We start from the raw sequence: 17,842 nt of genomic DNA, 5'->3' as shown, positions 1-17,842 counted from the left end.
GTATGATATATCTGGTTCCAGTGTAGCAATGGAACCAGATAATATAATATTTTTTAATCAACTGTTATGTGACCATGAACATAAGAACCATTTTAAAATTCAACACACTGCAAAATCCATGTGGTGTTATCATTATTATCCATATTGGATAACCCGGACCACCCTCTCCACCACCTACTGCAGTGACAGTGGAGCACTTTCTCCAACAGACTGATCCGCTGTCACAAGGACAGATACAGGAGATCATTCCTGCCCACTGCAATACGACTTCATAATAAATCACCTCTGGAGAAATCATCCACAAGACTAGAACTCTGTTACACTGTTGTTTGTTGTTGTTGGTTAAAACTCGTGTCCGTTTCTTGGTGCGCACCGTCTGGACAGTCTGCGTGGAAAGAACCACATATCGTCATCTGTAGGCATGCAAACTAAATATTCAGTCGCGAGCCTCCCCCGCGGGTCCGAGCTCGAGGCGCTGGTCCGGCGTCTCCGCGTGCAGCAGGAGACCATCGTGAACAGTCTGGAGAGCGGCCATCGGTACTCCTCCATCCCCGGTACCACGAACCTCCTCAGCACAACAACCCGCCGCCTGTGCGTCTCCACCGTCCACAGCCGGTTTACCGACCCTCCGGTAACGAGCGCAAAATATACAGTTAGCTTAGTTGGCGTTCACACACACAAACAAACACACAGCCCCTCCCACCCACAGGCGCAGTCACGTGCTTTCATCATCTCAGGTGCAACACTCACCTGTCGCTCCCTCTCACCTGCGCACAGCTCCTCTCACCACAGAAGTAACGGCTGCAAGTACTGTCACGGATATCTAAGAATGTTTGATGTTGAGCTGCATTGATGCTTAAAAAGTTGACTGTATTTTAAGTGTATTCTATCCTCTCAATACACATGAATGATGTATTGTAGCATGCTGATATATTGTTGTGAGTTAAAGGCTCAGTTCACCCAAATTATAACAAAGAAATGAAAAACACTTTTTATTATTTAGCCTTCATGTAATTTGGGTCAAGCAACCCAAACAGAAACACTGACCACACAAACAAGTATTTAATAAACTCCATGTTTCTTTTTTTGTTTTTCTAAATGAATGAAAACCCTGTTAATAAATAACAGATCCATGTTGTGTTCATTTGTTGACTGTGCTGTACAGAGCAGATGAATATTCCTCGTCTTCTTGACGTCTTGTTCTGTGAACGGAGAATTAAAACATTACAAGTTTCTAACCCAATGTGTATTTAAATATAATCATAAACTGTGCAGCTCACCGCGGGGAGCTACTGGCATTGTCAGTTTTGATATCAGTGTATTCGACCTCCTCCTCGTCCTCCTCCTCGTCCTCCTCCTCGGTTTGTCTGTAGGGCTGAGCGGGCCTGATGTTAGAGTAGAGGGCCTCTTCCTGGTTCTGGGTGAAGTGGATGCTGGAGTAGTGGAGGTGTTCTGCTGGTTGTCTCGGTGCTGGAGCAGACGTGACGTCATACACTAGATCCATGTTTAGCTGACGGGATAAACACAACTCGAGCATAACTACGTTTGTTATTATTCTTTTGCACAAAATTACCTCACGGTAAAATACCTGATGGACTTGAGGAGGCTGTTCTTCAATTATCCGGGTTTTTCAGTATCGCTCGGCACAAAATAATGCATCCATATCCGTCACCTGGCTGCTGATCAGCTAATAGCAATATTCAACTGCAATAGCCAGGTTTCCCCCAGTAGAGGGAAGTCACCGTGCATATTTATGTAGAATATGTAGACTTCAGAAAGTTTGCACTAAAATACCAATTTGAGTCCATCAACATCACTGGATACCAATGTTCAACTGAAAGAAATAGTTTGGGTGTTTAGTCGTTCTTCAATAAAGACGAATGATAATTAAGCTTCTCTTTTAGACGGCAGCAGAGAACGTTTTACATGAAGAAAAAACAACAGACTTGAAACAAAACAGCAAAAACAAACAGAAGTTTCACATAAAAGAAACACATACTTTGAACATGCATTGGAGTGGAATGTGATGTTGAATGTTCACAGAATTCACAGACGTTTTCTTTTTGCACTCACACACTTGAACTCTTCTTTTCTCACCTGTGCTATGTTGGCGGGTCTCTCTCCACCATTAGACTGCTGTGTGAAGGACTTCTTTCTCCTGGAAAGGAGGACAAGCAAGCCACTGAAAGGATGAGCTGCTAGATTTTGGGAACAATATTTTAGATGCATTGATGAACACAATCATAGTGCCACAGAATCGCTCACCTAATCCACAGGAAGACGGCGAGGAGCACGATAGCCGGGAGAACAGCAGTGATTGTCCCCACGACTGCTGATTTCCATGCTGCTGGAAAATCAAAAGGAAATACTGACGATTGATGAGCGGAATAAAGGACAAGCATGTGTGAGGGTCTTCTTACAACACCAAGTAAAATCTGTTGTAAAGAGATTCATGAAGTGAAACACATTATTTACCTGATACAACAGTCAGATATAAGGTGGAGTTACTACGTCCTCTCATGTTCTGGGCTTCACAGTAATAATTTCCACTGTGTTCAGCTCTGAAGTCAGTGATGATGAAGATCTGTCCTGAAGCTTTTGGTGAGTCTTCATCCTCCTTGTACCAGATGTAGTTAGCTGCTGGGTTAGCATCACTGCTACAGGTCAGAGTCACTGAACTGCCCTCCACTATCTCAGCAGAGGGACTCACTGACACAGAGGGAAGCTTTGGAGCATCTGGAGGAGACGTGTTAACAGAGATTAAGTTTGTTACTACAAAAACACAAGTTGTATTTGAAGAAATATAAGGTAAAAATAACATGTGAATGGCTGTGTGTAGCAGCATTTCAGACTTTGAAGGTGGTCTCACAAATGGATGTGTGATATTTGAATCTGGGACTCAAAACTGCATAAAACTCTAAAATCTCCTGAAGCTGCTGGTAAATCTTTTAAACATCTTGCAGGAATCATTTAGCGCTCAGATCAGATGTTTCTCCTGAAAGGTAAAACAGGTTTTGACCTCACAGGCTGAGGCAGCTTGTTGCTGCAGTAGTCTACTCCCTCGTGGTTCTGGAAGTTATTGTTGGTGTATAATGGAAACATAAAGAGACACTAAATGAATACAAAGAAACATAAAGCGACAACAAAGACACTAAACAAGTATAGAGTCGGTGTGTCTTGCTCCTGTTCAGGAGAGGTGTTGGGTCCTACTGCATGTCTGAGGTCAGGGGCCCCTTGTCTCATAATCAGCTATGAGTGGTAAGTATTAATATTCTGATGTTTGTACTCACACTGGACATCTATAACTAGAGATGAAGAGTCAATCCATCCATGTTTATTCTCAGACTTGCAGTAGTAGATCCCTCTGTCCTCAGAGCTGATGGAGGGGAAACGATAGATGCCTCCTTCTCCATGAGGACGTGTTTGGTTCTCCTTGTACCAGGTGTAGTTAGCTGCTGGGTTAGCATCACTGCTACAGGTCAGAGTCACTGAACTGCCCTCCACTATCTCAGCAGAGGGACTCACTGACACAGAGGGAAGCTTTGGAGCATCTGGAGGAGAAAAGAGAGACAACTTATGAATCTTTGTGTAGAGGCCAGTTATTGTACTGTGGTTAATATGTGAACGTAGAAATCTAAAGAAAGCTACAGTAACCACTAATAGACCTGAACATGAAACACGTTTCCTCTTCGTGGTCCGTTTCTGTGGCATTTGTTAGGGTTAGATGTTTTCAGGGGAGACCCAGACCGCTGGACTTTCCAGTCGCACCAAAAATGAACTGGATCCGGTTAACAATCAAAAAGTATTTAATAAACAAGAGAAGCTAGAACAGTTGCAAACTGAATTACTCTATCGATATCAATATGTCCCCAGGGCAGAGTTCTCACAAGGCCCACTAAATAGCCCAGCCCAGCTGGTAAACTACCCAGAGTGGTAACGGCGCGAACTCTGGCAAAAACCCTCTGGAACTAAGCCTATATTTAAAAGTCTCTGTCCGAAAGTTTAAATGTCCAGTATCAGCCTCTGTGATTGGCCGAAATTCAATAGCCCCTCCTGGCTTGGGGCAGTTATCATCTCAGTGTTTGGTTGAAGTCGTCCGGACTCCTCCTCAGGTCCTGGTGGTCAGTTGTCCATCCCTCTGTTCTCTGCTGCACCTCTGTAAAGACTCACTCAAAATGATCTCTTTCTGACCCTCAAAACTATTCATACAGTGTTTTAATACCTTTAGTGACTATACTTCTATGGTTTAATACATTCAATGAGTAAAATACCGTAACATAATATCCTCTACAAGTAAGAATATTGTAAACATAATACATTCCATAAGTAAATATTTTGTGACTTTTTAACCTATTTTGACATTATTATTATTGTTGTGACACTTCTACTCACCACTAGGGGTGTTATTTAATCCTACTTATAATATTTCTAATACTGAAATTCTCCACACCTCCCACATGCATCACAACAAAATGTAACTCAAAATTCCTCTCACATTGTGGGATGACGCTACAATGAAGATTATAAGATATTAGTGTTATTTTGACCGGCTCTTGTGTCTACTTCTTCTTTATTTTTTATAACCAATGACTGTAAATTTAGATCGTATGAACCCGGTAGTAGAGGTGAAAAGCTGCCCCATATCTCTGCAGCATGTGGCTCCATCTTACACATTGCACCTTCAAGTAAATGACAACATGAGGCATCTGACAGAGAGGCCATCGTTACACACAGACTGGAACTTTCCTGGAACCTAAATACAAATACAAACATGAGAAGTACTTTAATAAACTGTTTCACTCACATTTCACATCAATAGAGATGGATTCAGATCTCTTCGTCCCCAGCAGGTTCTCAGCTCTACAGTAATACTGTCCAGAGTCAGAGGACTGGATGGAGCTGAAGACAAGCTGAGGTTCTCCACTGAGAGGAGGAGGGTCTGGATTTACATCCTCCTTGTACCAGATGTAGTTAGCTGCTGGGTTAGCATCACTGCTACAGGTCAGAGTCACTGAACTGCCCTCCACTATCTCACCAGAGGGACTCACTGACACAGAGGGAAGCTTTGGACCATCTGGAGGAGACGTGTTAACAGAGATTAAGAGTATTTCACCACAGAAACACAAGTGGTATTTGAAGAAATGTAAATAAATAAACTGTGAATGACTGTGTGTAGCAGCATTTCAGACTTTGAAGGTGTTCTGACAAATGGATGTGTGACGGTTTGAATCTTGATCCCAAAACAGCATAAAACCCTAAACTGTCCTGAAGCTGCTCAGAAGAATTACAGCAGACTGAATGTGAAGCAAGTAGAGCTGAAGAAAGTAGTTATGATCAGTGAACTCTTCTCCTGCAAAGACTGGACAGATTTAAGATGTTTGTTATCTTTATTAACATAGGACCCTAGCCCTAATTTTAGGCCTCTGCTCGAAAATTGCATAGCCATACGCAAAAGAGTCCTGAGCTCTAACTACAAGGTCTATTTTAATAATTTTGATGCTAGAATACTGGTAACACTTGTGAGATGTGTTTAATTGTGTAAATATTGTGTATATGTTACTGGTTAATAACTGATATACTTATGGCACAGCTCAAATTGAAAAATTTCTAGGTTCGCCTGAAAAAAAGCACTTGTATTGAACATTTTTTATTTAAATAATGCAGCTGCAAGCCTAAAATCACACCACAGTCATAGAACAACACGTGTTACATGTCCCCACAACATATTTTACTTCGATTGAGTGAAGAAAGGCCAGCATAAATGGTCATAAAAATCAAAATTATGATTTTCGGAACCAGCTGTTGCATTGCTGTATACTCATTTTATATACTATATAACTACATATTAACTATATATTCACTTTTCTTATCACTAAGAGTGTTCAATAATCCTAATAAATCAGTTTGACACCATTTTGAATAATTTTGAGCAGTTATGATGTGTCATATCTGTCATTCATAACAATAAATGGCTCATAATGTGTGTCCATGTGACCCTGGTAAGGCCGATTTACTAGTGTGAGACATTTTTAGATGCGGGATAGTCCAACGGGAGCCATGCAGGGGTGTTTGATCGTATCCCGGTCTGTTTACTGACTAAAAATCGCAAAATGCTGGGTGAACCCCCCTCTCTACATGGATTGCTCCACCCCACAGAATCGTCTGCCATTTTGTGATTCATTCCGCCAGCGCATTGATCTCACTCACAGACATGCAGCAGAACATGGCGGGCAGAGCTGTGCAGAAATCGGCTGGAATAAATCCGTTTTCCGTCGCCAAAACCATCAAAACGTAAGTTTTTTTACCCAATTCTTTTTCTCGTGACCTGTGGCTGATGTTGGCATGCATACCCATAACTTTTGAACGGTTTGAAAGAGAGTAATTTGGACGCCGCTGTGCGTTTCCAGGTCGAATCGTGCCCCTCCTGCATGTGTTCATCCGCCATGTGCGATCCTGCTCCGTGATGAGAGAGCCATACAGTGAGCATAGGTCGTCGATTTTTGGCCAAAATTGTGGCAAATCTTCTAGATATCTTCCAGATATGATATTAGTTCATGTATAACTGTGTTTGCAGTGTTTACAATGGCTGGTATGATGATGTTGCTCGGACTTTTCCCGTTAATTCGATATTTAATATGTCTGGAGCAATAATCATATTTCTTTATGAAAAATACTTTCTACGACACGCTGAATGCTGCACACTCTAAAACAGCCCCCCGTGGGGGGATCTCGAGTCCAACGGTTAATCTATTTCACTCACATTTCACATCAATAGAGATGAATTCAGATCTCTTCGTCCCCAGCAGGTTCTCAGCTCTACAGTAATACTGTCCAGAGTCAGAGGACTGGATGGAGCTGAAGACAAGCTGAGGTTCTCCACTGAGAGGAGGAGGGTCTGGATTTACATCCTCCTTGTACCAGGTGTAGTTAGCTGCTGGGTTAGCATCACTGCTACAGGTCAGAGTCACTGAACTGCCCTCCACTATCTCAGCAGAGGAACTCACTGACACAGAGGGAAGCTTTGGAGCATCTGGAAATGAATATAGATTATTATAAATTGATCAATATCATCTTTATTTAGACACCACAGGCTTAATAAAAGTTAACTTTTTAAAACTCACCAGTTTGTAGGTTTCTTGTTGAACATTTTAAGCCTAAACTCTACTTCATGTTTAGTGCTCCTTTTGATAAAGAGCAAACAATTTGACAGATTGATTGTGTCTGCTCCTTATTACCTGTATTTTACTCACATTTCACATTAACATTGATGTATTCAGACGTCCTCCCCAGCAGGTTCTCAGCTCTACAGTAATACTGTCCAGAGTCAGAGGACTGGATGGAGCTGAAGACAAGCTGAGGTTCTTTACTGAGAGGACGAGGGTATCGATTTCCATCCTCCTTGTACCAGATGTAGTTAGCTGCTGGGTTAGCATCACTGCTACAGGTCAGAGTCACTGAACTGCCCTCCACTATCTCAGCAGAGGGACTCACTGACACAGAGGGAAGCTTTGGAGCATCTGGAGGAGAAAAGAATAAACATACTTAAAGATTATAATATGTTATCATAGAATATTTACCATTTTTATTAATATTTCAGTTTCTTTGTTTCAGACTATCTCTATTATGTATCACAGCAGCTGTCCAGAGTGCTGATCCTGGAGCTGTCTCAGGTGAGACTCCTGCTGGTGTAAACTGACAATAAGAAGCCTTTAATCATTTGTAATGTTCAACAACTCCACACATTCTTCTCTTTAGATGCTGCTTGTGTCGTTAGCTGAGTCTGTCCTCTCACTTCTAGCTGTTGTAGGGAGTTATTGATTGTTTCTTCACCCAGCTGGCTGATCACTTCTAGTTATGTTCTGTACATAATTCAGCTGAGTCAGCTAAACAGACTGTATGAAAATCATATTATTTTATCCAGTTTCTGTTATTGTAGCAGCACTCATGTTTTCAGATTTATTACCACAAACATGATGAATGACGAACAGTTTCCATTCTGTCTCAGTTAAACATGTTTAATTAACTCCAATAAAACACAAAGAAAAGAAAGCAAATAACAGACAGTTTATCTGATTATTTTTCTTATGTTTCTTCTACTAGTTCTAGTTTTTCTTTTTGTTTCTTTTAATAACACCATTAATTCATAAATAAACAGCTGTGTCTACTTTAAGACTTAGAAGACTTCAGTGTGTTGACAGCTGTGATTATAATTGTATTCTTGAGTCAGTGTGTGTGTGACACTTCTACATGTAGACTGAGGGGCCAGGGATTGAACCACCGACCCTCTGGTTAGTGGACCACAGCTCTACCTCCTGAGGAATGTTGTGCTTCATACTTTTGGTTCCTCTAAAGTCACATACAGTGCCAGTCTGGTGCCGCCATATGAGATGTTGTTGAACCTCCACAGGCTGACACAGTGGAGTAAACTTACACACTGAAGGAGAACGCTGATCCTCATATCCGCTTACAGCACAGGAGTAGCTGTCTGATGAACCAAAGCGGACGAAAAGAGAAGAAGATCCTGTGTTGATCTTCTGTTCATTCTTGTACCAGAAGTAGGAAGGATAACGAGGCAGAACACAACTGCTGAGACACTTCAGCTTCGACCTGGTAGAATAATATCTGCTCACCTCCACCTGGAGACCTGGAAGTGAGAAGAAGGATCAGAAATGTTATTTTATTAAACTGTCAACATTTATATTCTAGTTCTCTAGATGTTGAACATTTTTAGATGATTAACATGTGAATTAAAATGTTACCTGTGACGGACAGAGTGACTCCAGGTGAACCAGTATATTTCTCATCTGGTTGGTTTGTTGTGAACCTGAACTTGTACTCAGCTGAGTCGCTCTCTCTCAGGTCTGTGAGTCTCAGAGTGCACTTCTTCTTCTCATAACATCTGTACTGCACACGACCTGAATACTCAGAGTCTGTTCTCAGATCCACAGGTTCACCATCTTTCTCTTTAAACCAGAATGTGTTGCTGATATCATGGTGCTGTATTCTAGATGGGTATGTGTAGCTGCAGTGTATTTCTACTGTTGATCCTTTTACAGCACAGACCTCAGTAGGAGTGTAAGTCACTCCCCAGTCATCCTGACTCTGTATCACTGAAACACAGAGCACATCAGGAACCACAGTCAGACTCAGAGCAACATCAGAGGACACACTCTCATTAGTAGTGAAGTAAAGAAAGAGTCAACGATGTACACATGATCTCTGCAGTTGGAAGGAACAGCAATGTATTGAACCTGTCAACTTAAACACAGTGAACAAGATCAAACAGCAGAAGTTTAAATATTAGAAGGGTGCAGTTCATGAGATAAAGAGTCTTCTTTGCTCTGTGGTTCTCTGTCTGTGGTCAGCTGCTGCAGAGTGAATGGAAACTGTAGAGAGATGCAGAACACTTGGTAAAACAACTCATGAACTATAAAAACTATAAACAAAAAAAAAACTATTCAATCAAATTAATATATTTTTTCTTTGGTATTTTTGATGGGTTAAATATATGTTGATATTATCATGTTGTCCAATGATAAGTCTGTATTTGATCATGTAGTATATGTGATACATATATGTATAGTATACATATATATATATATATATATGTATAGTATACATATATATATATATATATGTATACATATATATATATATATATATGTATACATATATATATATATATATATGTATACATATATATATATATATATGTATACATATATATATGTGAGTAATAGAGAGAAGACATCACAGGGAAGTAAAGAGTTAAACATCAAACATGTTTGAAGGCACAGCGACGAAAACAGGAATAGATCAAAACTTTAATGCACTTCTTCTCAGAGGAGAAGCGGATACTGAATATTAATTATTAGCTGAGTGGAAAAAAATGATCTGCTTGCTTGTTTGGCTTCCTGTTTGTGGTCAGGTCAGGTGTGTGACAGTGCAGAGAAAAAGAAGAAGACGGAAGTGAAACTCTTTACCACCACTATGTTGCACTAGAGTCTAATTGGTTGGAAGATCTGGGGGAATAACCTGAACATCCTGCATGTTACACCTACATGGCTCCTCATTGACAGGTGCTTCTCTGCACGTATGTCCACACATTTGTTTTGTGTTTTATTTTTGTTTCAAACACAAAGTTTGTCAAAGCTACAATCATGGATGCATCAAAGAATGTGTCAATTTGGCACAGGTCCAGGGTCTGTAAGTGTCAGGGGAACCCTCTGGCCTTCACCTACAAAATGTCATTTGAAGAGACGTGAACCAAAAGAGACTCAAAATGCAAAGAAGGAAACACAAAACTACTTCAAAAAGGTGCAAAACATCCACAAAGAGACACAAAACAACTACAGAGAGACAGAAAATGACTTCAAAGAGATGCAGCACAACAAGCTGTAAACACAACATGGACATATTGTCTTATTTTACAGTTGATTTGGTCCTTATTTGCAAAACCAGCAGATACAGAACAACACAAGCATTTATTTAGAGTTGTGTTTCTGGACATTTAATGAATGTAAGTCAATAATCACAGTCAACACAATAGTCTGCTATGAACATGGCTGATAAGAGCAGTGAGAATTAAATAAAACAGTTGAGTTGTGTGCCAAAGAGCTAAAACACACTAAAATACTGTAGAGCTGAGTTGAACTGTGGCTTTGTTACTACAGGAAACTCTTTTGTCATCATAAAGTCCTTTGACCCATTGTTTATATAAAGACTTTCATCAGTGCAACTTTAAGTTTTGTTGTCGACTTTGCAACTCCTACAGTGAGTATGTTGTGTGACTTGAAAGACATGATACGCACTCATGTTATAGTTCCTGTATTAAATATGCTATCAGAGAGCTAACAGCCTCTAAATGTGGTCGAATGAAACGCTGAACGATTAGAGGAAGTTCCAGAGAGAGATCATGTTAATGTTCATACAGTCATTACTTTCATCCACATAAACACAACTTTACTGTCTTTAATGGAGCACGATTCTTCAGTTTATACAGTTTATGATGTTAAGGTACAAGTGTACAGAGATGCTGCTGCTGTTAAAAACAGCTCTGTGTTGGTCGTCCTGTAAACACTTCAATCTAAAGAAAGAAAAGTCAATGTTGCACCACATTTTATAACATCAGATGTGTTTATGAACTGAAAGCAGCTTCCTCTGTTGTCCTGAGGAGCACTAACGGCCTCACAATATAAATGTAGATGTACAGTACCTTGTACAGAGAGAAGGAAGACAACAAATCCAGCGGCTGCTGCTGTTGAACTCATAGCTGCTCCTCTCTGTTAAATCAGCAGGTAGATCAGGAACACTTAATGTCAGTAAGTCACCACAAACATTTCTACTTTAAAAAGGAGGGTGTTGTCTTTGAAGTCAGCTTGTGTCTTCTGGTGTTGGTTCAACGCTGCTGTTTAAAACCGGCCTGGCTTCCTTCCTCTTCACATTATTAGTATGCATGAACAGACCAATGATGGAAAATCCTCAAGTTGAAATAAAGAAATCATTCTTGCAGTTGTTTTGCAAACGATGCATGAACTTCTTGAAATCATGTTGTATAAAAATGACAGTAAGAGAGTCAGTGTGCGTCTCTGACACAATTTTAGGAAGAATTACTCCTTTTTCTTTCCCATAGTTCATGTCAGGTCAAATGTATTAACAGCTCCAGTCTAACTGGGATACTGGGCTGGATGCTGGATAACTGGGCCATGAATAGAGACACGGGTAAAGCACTATGGTATGTGATGCTTAAGGAAAGTGCACAGAAGTTTTAATCAGTGTGCAGAGCTGATGATATGGTGAGGTCTGCATCTAGCACGTCACAGCTTCCTGTTTCAGCTTTGAGAGGTGGTCTAATTCAAAAGAACATCTGAAGTAAAACTAATAATAAAACAATCCAGCAACATAAAACGAGCTGTGTGAGGCTGCACTGAGTCACAGTGGTGCTCTAAGTCAGGGGTCTTCAACGTTTTTCAGGCCAAGGACCCCCAAACTGATAGAGAGATGGAGCAGGGACCCCCGACTATATGTATTGTAAAAAATTGTGTTTTAGCTTAAAATGGGCCTATAAACATACCTCTTTATTGTGCATTCAATACTAAGCTTTTCAAATAATACACAGGTTCATATATTCATGTTTTTATATTAAACATGTGCAAGGTACAGTGAGTAGGGAGGCCGTGTTACTGCCATGTATAAACACACCTTGTCAACTGATACCAATGCCAATATCAACATTGTCTGTCAATTACATGATAATCATGCATACAAGTTATTCAAAGTGACGTTTTTATTTTAAACATAAATGTGGAAATTGAAAATTAGAGTGCCACTGCCATGCAAAAACATACCTGTTATCTTGCATGGATGGATGGATGGATACAAAACTGAACTATTAAAATAATGGACAGATTCATGTTTGAAAAAATATATATATAAAATTAAAAAATAGTCTAAACAACCAAAAATTTTGCGGACCCCCTGTTGAAGACCTCTGCTCTAAGCTAAATGCTAGCGTCAGCATGCTAACATGCTCACAATGACAATGCTATTATGCTGATGTTCAGCAGGTTTATCTGTGTTAACAGGCTAACATTTGGTAATTAGCAGTAAACACAAAGTAAAGCAGAGGATGGATGTTGCATTTCATCATAAATCAAAGCGTATGAAGGATTAAATCAAAAGGCAGGGCATCACCAAAGTCTGTATGATTCATCTTCAAGGGACCACGAATGTCCGTAGAAGGTTTCATGTCATTCCATCAAATAGTTGTTGAGATATTTCAGTTTGGACTGAAGTGGTGGACCGAGTGACCCACCGACCGACATTGTTGTCCCTAATGCTAAGCCGCTAACATAAGAGCAGGGACGTATCAGAGAAGCAAACACTAAATGTACCGCTGTCCCAAAGGCGAGGCGCCAGTACAGTGTCGCGTTTTTTGATTTTAGCAGGCTGAATAAATAATGATTGATTAATATAAAAATATGTAATGATAATTAATAATTCAATTATGATTCATAAAACCATGAATTAGTACAAAAAATGAATAATGATGGTACTCGCCTTCTGCCATAAGACACACAAGTAACAGAATTTAACATTACATTAAATTTGGGACGCCACCCAACTATTGAAAAATAGGGAAAACTTATAATTAATCAGTTTAGTCTCAATCTCCGGGTTGCTACGGAGTTCTTGTAATGTTGAACAGTGACTTATTATTTTATATACACACAAATCAAATGATCAAGTTCTTTATAATGAAATATGTATTGGATTAACGACATAACTAAATTACTAAACAGAAAATAAATATATACCCAATAAATTAATAAGATTTATGGAATTAATAAAGAATATATTGAAGAGTCTCTCTTCTTTTACTAACACACACATACAGTATATACACACACTGGGCCTTTCTCAATATGCGTACTTCTCTGTACTTGTGAACTCGTGGACTTTTGAAACGTCATCAGTCTCAGCCCAAGTACTGTTCCAATTCAAAGTTCACATTAAGCCAAGCACGGTCCAAATGCCCGGATGTGGCTCGCTCCGCCCATTTGACCGGGTCTGCATCGGAGTTGACTTGTCTGTACTTGGGACAGCCAAATATCCCAGAATGCATTTTGCACCAGCAACAGGAAACAATGGCGGAGGAGAAATCACACAACTGGAAGTTGAAACTTTCTAAATACTACTGTTGTTAAGTCACAGAAAGTAATTTTAGGATGTTTTGAGGCGAGAAGTTAGTTGTTAAAGCATCAAATCTGTAGTCGGTTTGTAAAGATTCAGCCGATTTAAAAATATGCTCCGACGATTTCGGAGATGTGAGGTGTTGCGAGCGGGACCGGCAGTAAACCAGCACCGGGGGCTCAGCGCTCATGTTACCCGCCTAGAACAGCCTGATCTCGGCAGTAAACCCCGCCAGCACCGGGGGCTCAGCGCTCACGGTGCACGCCTAGAACAGCCTGACCTCGGCGAGTCTTTTTGAAACTTGCCGCTGGTATTGACGTCTCTGTAGCGTTTTCCTCGTCGGCAAAGAGTACAGCAATCCGGATCTGATCCACATACATATATATACATACATACAATTATTTATATATATATATATATATACACACATATATATACACACACACACATATATATATATATATATATATATATATATATATATAATATAATACACTTATATAATGATATATCATTTTTTATTTTAAATGAAAATGAAAACAGCAGGGTTGTCATATTTAGTTTGATTGTAAAAATACTTTACAGTAAAAAAAACGGATTAAACTCATAAGCAAGACCAGCTGAGGTGGTGATGTCATCAAGTAAGCTGCTGTTCCAATTGTCCCTACTGGTTCTCTGGACTTGTGAACTTGGGTATTGAGAAAGGCCCACTCTCTCTCTCTCCACAGATTGTTGATCTGAGATAGTAGGCTCCTAGTTGTATGGTAGTTGTTAGTTTTAGATATTATTTGACTTGATCAATATTATTGGAATCTAATAAACTCTGTTTTACTTTAACGAGCAGCTTTCTGTGATTACTTTGTGCATGTGTATTGTGATAATAGCTGGACATGTGGTCTGTGTTCGAATTCAAACCTTCACCGTTGTTATGATGTGGTGTGTTCATGGACCCAAATGCAGACACAGGACAGCAGAGTTCTTTCACAAACCAAGATATTTATTTCGCTCAGTCAGGAGGAAAAAACAGAAAATAGCAAAAGTCACTACGGAGGCGTCTCCACGCGCTCCGCACGGGTCCAACCGTTCACTCTGAATGTGGAATAGTACTTTGACTGTGGACATTGTGAGTGAACACTGTGATACTTAGGCCAGGCACCAGGATGAAGTGACTGAGGGGGCTGTTAAAAATTGCAAGGGCATCATTTATTTCATAAAATTAAATGAATTGATGTAACTATGCAATAACCTGAGAAACGTTAAACAACAACAACATCATAACGCTACTGATTAAAGAATACATTAAGATAAGAACGTAGCACTATACAGCGCTAAATATCTTTTACATTTTGAAACAGCTGTTAGCAGCTCCCTTTCTTTAACACCTTTGCTATATTTCTATAGATACAAGAAGCTTAAACAATATCCTTTGGCTTGTTTCAAGTACAACTTTTGACAAAAACAAATACAAATCAGGTTTTTCCGTTTCCTTTGGAGTTAATGCAGGTTTGCTTCCAGTGGTAAGTCACTACATTTAGGTTTACTTGATTATCTCGATCTTCTGCCACGAGACAATACTACACATCTACTCCAAAACCATTCAGAGGAAAATGTGGTACTTTTCACTCCACTACATTTATTTGATAACTTTAGTTACAAGTCAACTAGCAGATTCAGATTAATATTTAAAAAATACAATCAACAAATTTCTGAGAGGAGATGAGGATTTATTGATCCCAGGGGCAGAAATTCACACGTACAATTTGATGCAAATACTTTTGGACTTTTAAGCACATTTTTTGAATGCATGATTTTTACTTTTAGGTAAGTAAAAGATGTAAATACTTCCTTCACCACTGATACTACTGTAGTAGTAAACTCGTTAGCAAGACATGCTAATGCTTGCAGCCGACATTAGCACACAGTTCAATTCTGTCCTTGCACTGTTTCTCTGCAAACTCTTGAGATACCGAGTATCATCTTTACTGAATCCAACACTTGACCTTCTATAGTTACAATGGCTACGCTTTTTAAACGCTCAGTTGCGTTTCTATGCGTCACTTCATCTGCTGAGAATCTTGACAGACCGCGAAACGATACAAATCAGTGCAATCAAATCAATTTAAATAACTGCAGCCACAGGAGGAAAACAGTGTGAAATAACTACAAAAATACATTTTAAGGTGCTGAATTCCAAATTTAGAGCAAATTTATGATTGAGAGATTGGCTCCACGCGGCTCTCAACATGGCGACAACGATGCTACAACACTGCTAACAGTGCTGACAGAGCTAACAGCTTTTACCTGAGGGGGAGCCGGACAATGGTCGCTATGCTTCCATGACGTCTCCTCAGGTTGACATTACTCCACCATATCTTCACATAGATAATAGTTGTTTGATGCTATATTAATGCTCTGAATGTCCAATTTTGCACCTTTAACTTGAGAGAATAGTACTTAAACAAAACACTTACTTGTGATGCGCCGTAAGTAACAATTAAGAAAATGAGCAAAAGAATATTGGCAATATTTGACAACAACAAAAACATGTAATTCATCTAAAAAGAACAGCAGAGCAGAGAGTAGTGAAGACTGTTTACAGAGAAATGTACTTGATAAGATGCTTTTCTAGAACTGGCAGTAAGATATTACTCCTTAGTCACATTTTTAAGCTAATTCTGTATTAGAAGGCTATTTATAAATCACAAGCTGACCACCCATTGGTTCACTGATACTAGTTCTCTGCTGGAAGTCTTAACGATGGTTAATACAGTAAGTCAAACCTAACATTCATCCATGTGTGTTTAATCTGCTTCAACACTGTAAAGTAACAGACCGCAGATCCGTGATGTGTTCATGCTCTTGGTTGTTTGCTGACTGTGCTGTACAGTGCAGATAAATCACCCACAGCTTCTTGACATCTTGACCTGTGAATGAAAAACAGTAAAGCTCACAATATTAACTAAGAACAGGTTTAAACAGCAATAAAAGCAACGACCGCTGCAAACGTCGTGCAGCAGAGACAGATTGAACAGACTCACTCGTTGGCAGCACTGGCACTCTTAAAGTTGACCCTTGTGTACTCCACGTCCTCCTCTTCCTCCTTGCGTCTGTGGGGCCGAGCTGGCCTGATGTTGGAGTAGAGAAGATCTTCCTGGTTTCTAGAGAAGCTCACGCTGGCATAGCAAAGCTCTTCCTGCTGCTCCGCTGGTGAGCTCTGCACCAATAAACAAGAGTATTAAGCACCTATTGGATAAGTACATTTGTTGTTGGCCTGTAATACAAATGACCAAATAGTAAAACATCTGCAGGGTTAAAGGTGTGGGGGGAATTGTTCTGCAATTATTTCGTCAACATTCATTCAAAGTTCTCATGTTGTGGCATCAAACCTCAGATTCAAAGTCAAAAAGTGAAGCACAGGTCTTGAGTTCTCTTTTAGTCGTTGTAATACCTCCTGGTCACCAGCAGAGGTTCATGAAGTTTCCCTTCATCTACAAACTGTTAACATGTATCTGTGGATGGAGACCTGTAAATCCCCCAACAATGAAAGGGCCAAAGCCACATCACCTACAGTGTTGATAACAGTGTCTCTGTCTCAGCACCTTATAGTTTAAGACAGAGAAAGGCTGGATAAAGCCGGGGTGGACAAACTTCTTTGATTGTGGGTCGTATACAGAAAACCAGAAGGAGTCACAAGCCAAACAACAGTAAATGTGTCGTTTTCAACCAGTCACACTGCAAGAAAATCACTGATTCTAGACCAGAAAACAACATTTGTACAAATGTATGAAATGTGGGACTGATGTTTAGTTTTATAGTAACACACTTCCTCTTGACTTCAGTGAAAGAGTACTGACTTTACATCATTTTTGCCACTCGCTTGCTGTCTTCCATCTTTTTAGTTCCGCCATGTTTACCTGATAAACTGAAGTAAATGTTTTCATAGTAATAAATGTAGAGCAGTTGTTCAAAATGGCAGCGACATCTAGTGTTTAAACTAAGAAGGGCAATGTACACACAGTGTCATTTATTACAAATGTGCTCAAACCAAAGTCTAGTCTATTTCCAAAAAAATCAAGAAAACCAGGGTGTGACATGCACATATAGGTTCACCATTTTGGAAATGATGACAGTATCCAAATAGGGACATGAA

General features: G+C 39.8%; 2 protein-coding genes across 5 annotated transcripts; both read right to left on the bottom strand.

Moving 5' to 3' along the window:
• Nucleotides 1–979: 979 nt before the first annotated feature.
• LOC142940060 (uncharacterized) lies at nucleotides 980–3,083 on the bottom strand. Of its 4 annotated transcripts, none has more exons than XM_076082945.1 (5): nucleotides 2,476–3,083; nucleotides 2,266–2,347; nucleotides 2,098–2,182; nucleotides 1,281–1,510; nucleotides 980–1,202 (listed from the first exon to the last, which is right to left on the bottom strand). In XM_076082945.1, the coding sequence occupies exons 1-5, from the start codon at nucleotides 2,843–2,845 to the stop codon at nucleotides 1,142–1,144; spliced, it is 828 nt and encodes a 275-aa protein (XP_075939060.1). In that variant the 5' UTR covers nucleotides 2,846–3,083; the 3' UTR covers nucleotides 980–1,141. The 4 variants fall into 4 exon arrangements, with proteins under 4 accessions (XP_075939060.1, XP_075939061.1, XP_075939063.1 ...); XM_076082946.1 differs by having other exon boundaries at nucleotides 2,266–2,344; XM_076082948.1 differs by having other exon boundaries at nucleotides 2,098–2,158; nucleotides 2,266–2,344.
• Nucleotides 3,084–3,234: 151 nt separating this feature from the next.
• Nucleotides 3,235–11,651, bottom strand: LOC142940059 (B-cell receptor CD22-like). Its single transcript, XM_076082944.1, has 7 exons — nucleotides 11,216–11,651; nucleotides 8,760–9,110; nucleotides 8,432–8,644; nucleotides 7,251–7,517; nucleotides 6,761–7,030; nucleotides 4,805–5,074; nucleotides 3,235–3,551 (listed from the first exon to the last, which is right to left on the bottom strand). Exons 1-7 carry the CDS (start codon nucleotides 11,268–11,270, stop codon nucleotides 3,250–3,252), a joined length of 1,728 nt encoding a protein of 575 aa, XP_075939059.1. The 5' UTR covers nucleotides 11,271–11,651; the 3' UTR covers nucleotides 3,235–3,249.
• Nucleotides 11,652–17,842: the final 6,191 nt, after the last annotated feature.

This window comes from Anarhichas minor, unplaced genomic scaffold (genome assembly GCF_050575085.1).
Source record: "Anarhichas minor isolate MPS153535 unplaced genomic scaffold, ASM5057508v1 ptg000114l, whole genome shotgun sequence".
NCBI lineage: Eukaryota > Metazoa > Chordata > Actinopteri > Perciformes > Anarhichadidae > Anarhichas > Anarhichas minor.
Note: the sequence above shows the minus strand (reverse complement) of the source record. Positions and strands in the feature narration are given on the sequence as shown.

What these genes read in the sequence shown, in the direction of transcription:
- LOC142940060 (XM_076082945.1), bottom strand. Translation starts at nt 2,845, where the DNA reads ATGCTGCTACACACAGCCATTCACATGTTATTTTTACCTTATATTTCT. An exon ending in ATATCTGACTGTTGTATCAG is followed by an intron (nt 2,348 to 2,475) that starts GTAAATAATGTG and finishes TTGATTTTCCAG; the next exon opens with CAGCATGGAAATCAGCAGTC. An exon ending in GCCGTCTTCCTGTGGATTAG is followed by an intron (nt 2,183 to 2,265) that starts GTGAGCGATTCT and finishes TCATCCTTTCAG; the next exon opens with TGGCTTGCTTGTCCTCCTTT.
- LOC142940059 (XM_076082944.1), bottom strand. Translation starts at nt 11,270, where the DNA reads ATGAGTTCAACAGCAGCAGCCGCTGGATTTGTTGTCTTCCTTCTCTCT. An exon ending in TCAGCGTTCTCCTTCAGTGT is followed by an intron (nt 7,518 to 8,431) that starts GTAAGTTTACTC and finishes TTTCTCCTCCAG; the next exon opens with ATGCTCCAAAGCTTCCCTCT. An exon ending in CATCTCTATTGATGTGAAAT is followed by an intron (nt 3,552 to 4,804) that starts GTGAGTGAAACA and finishes TTTCTCCTCCAG; the next exon opens with ATGCTCCAAAGCTTCCCTCT.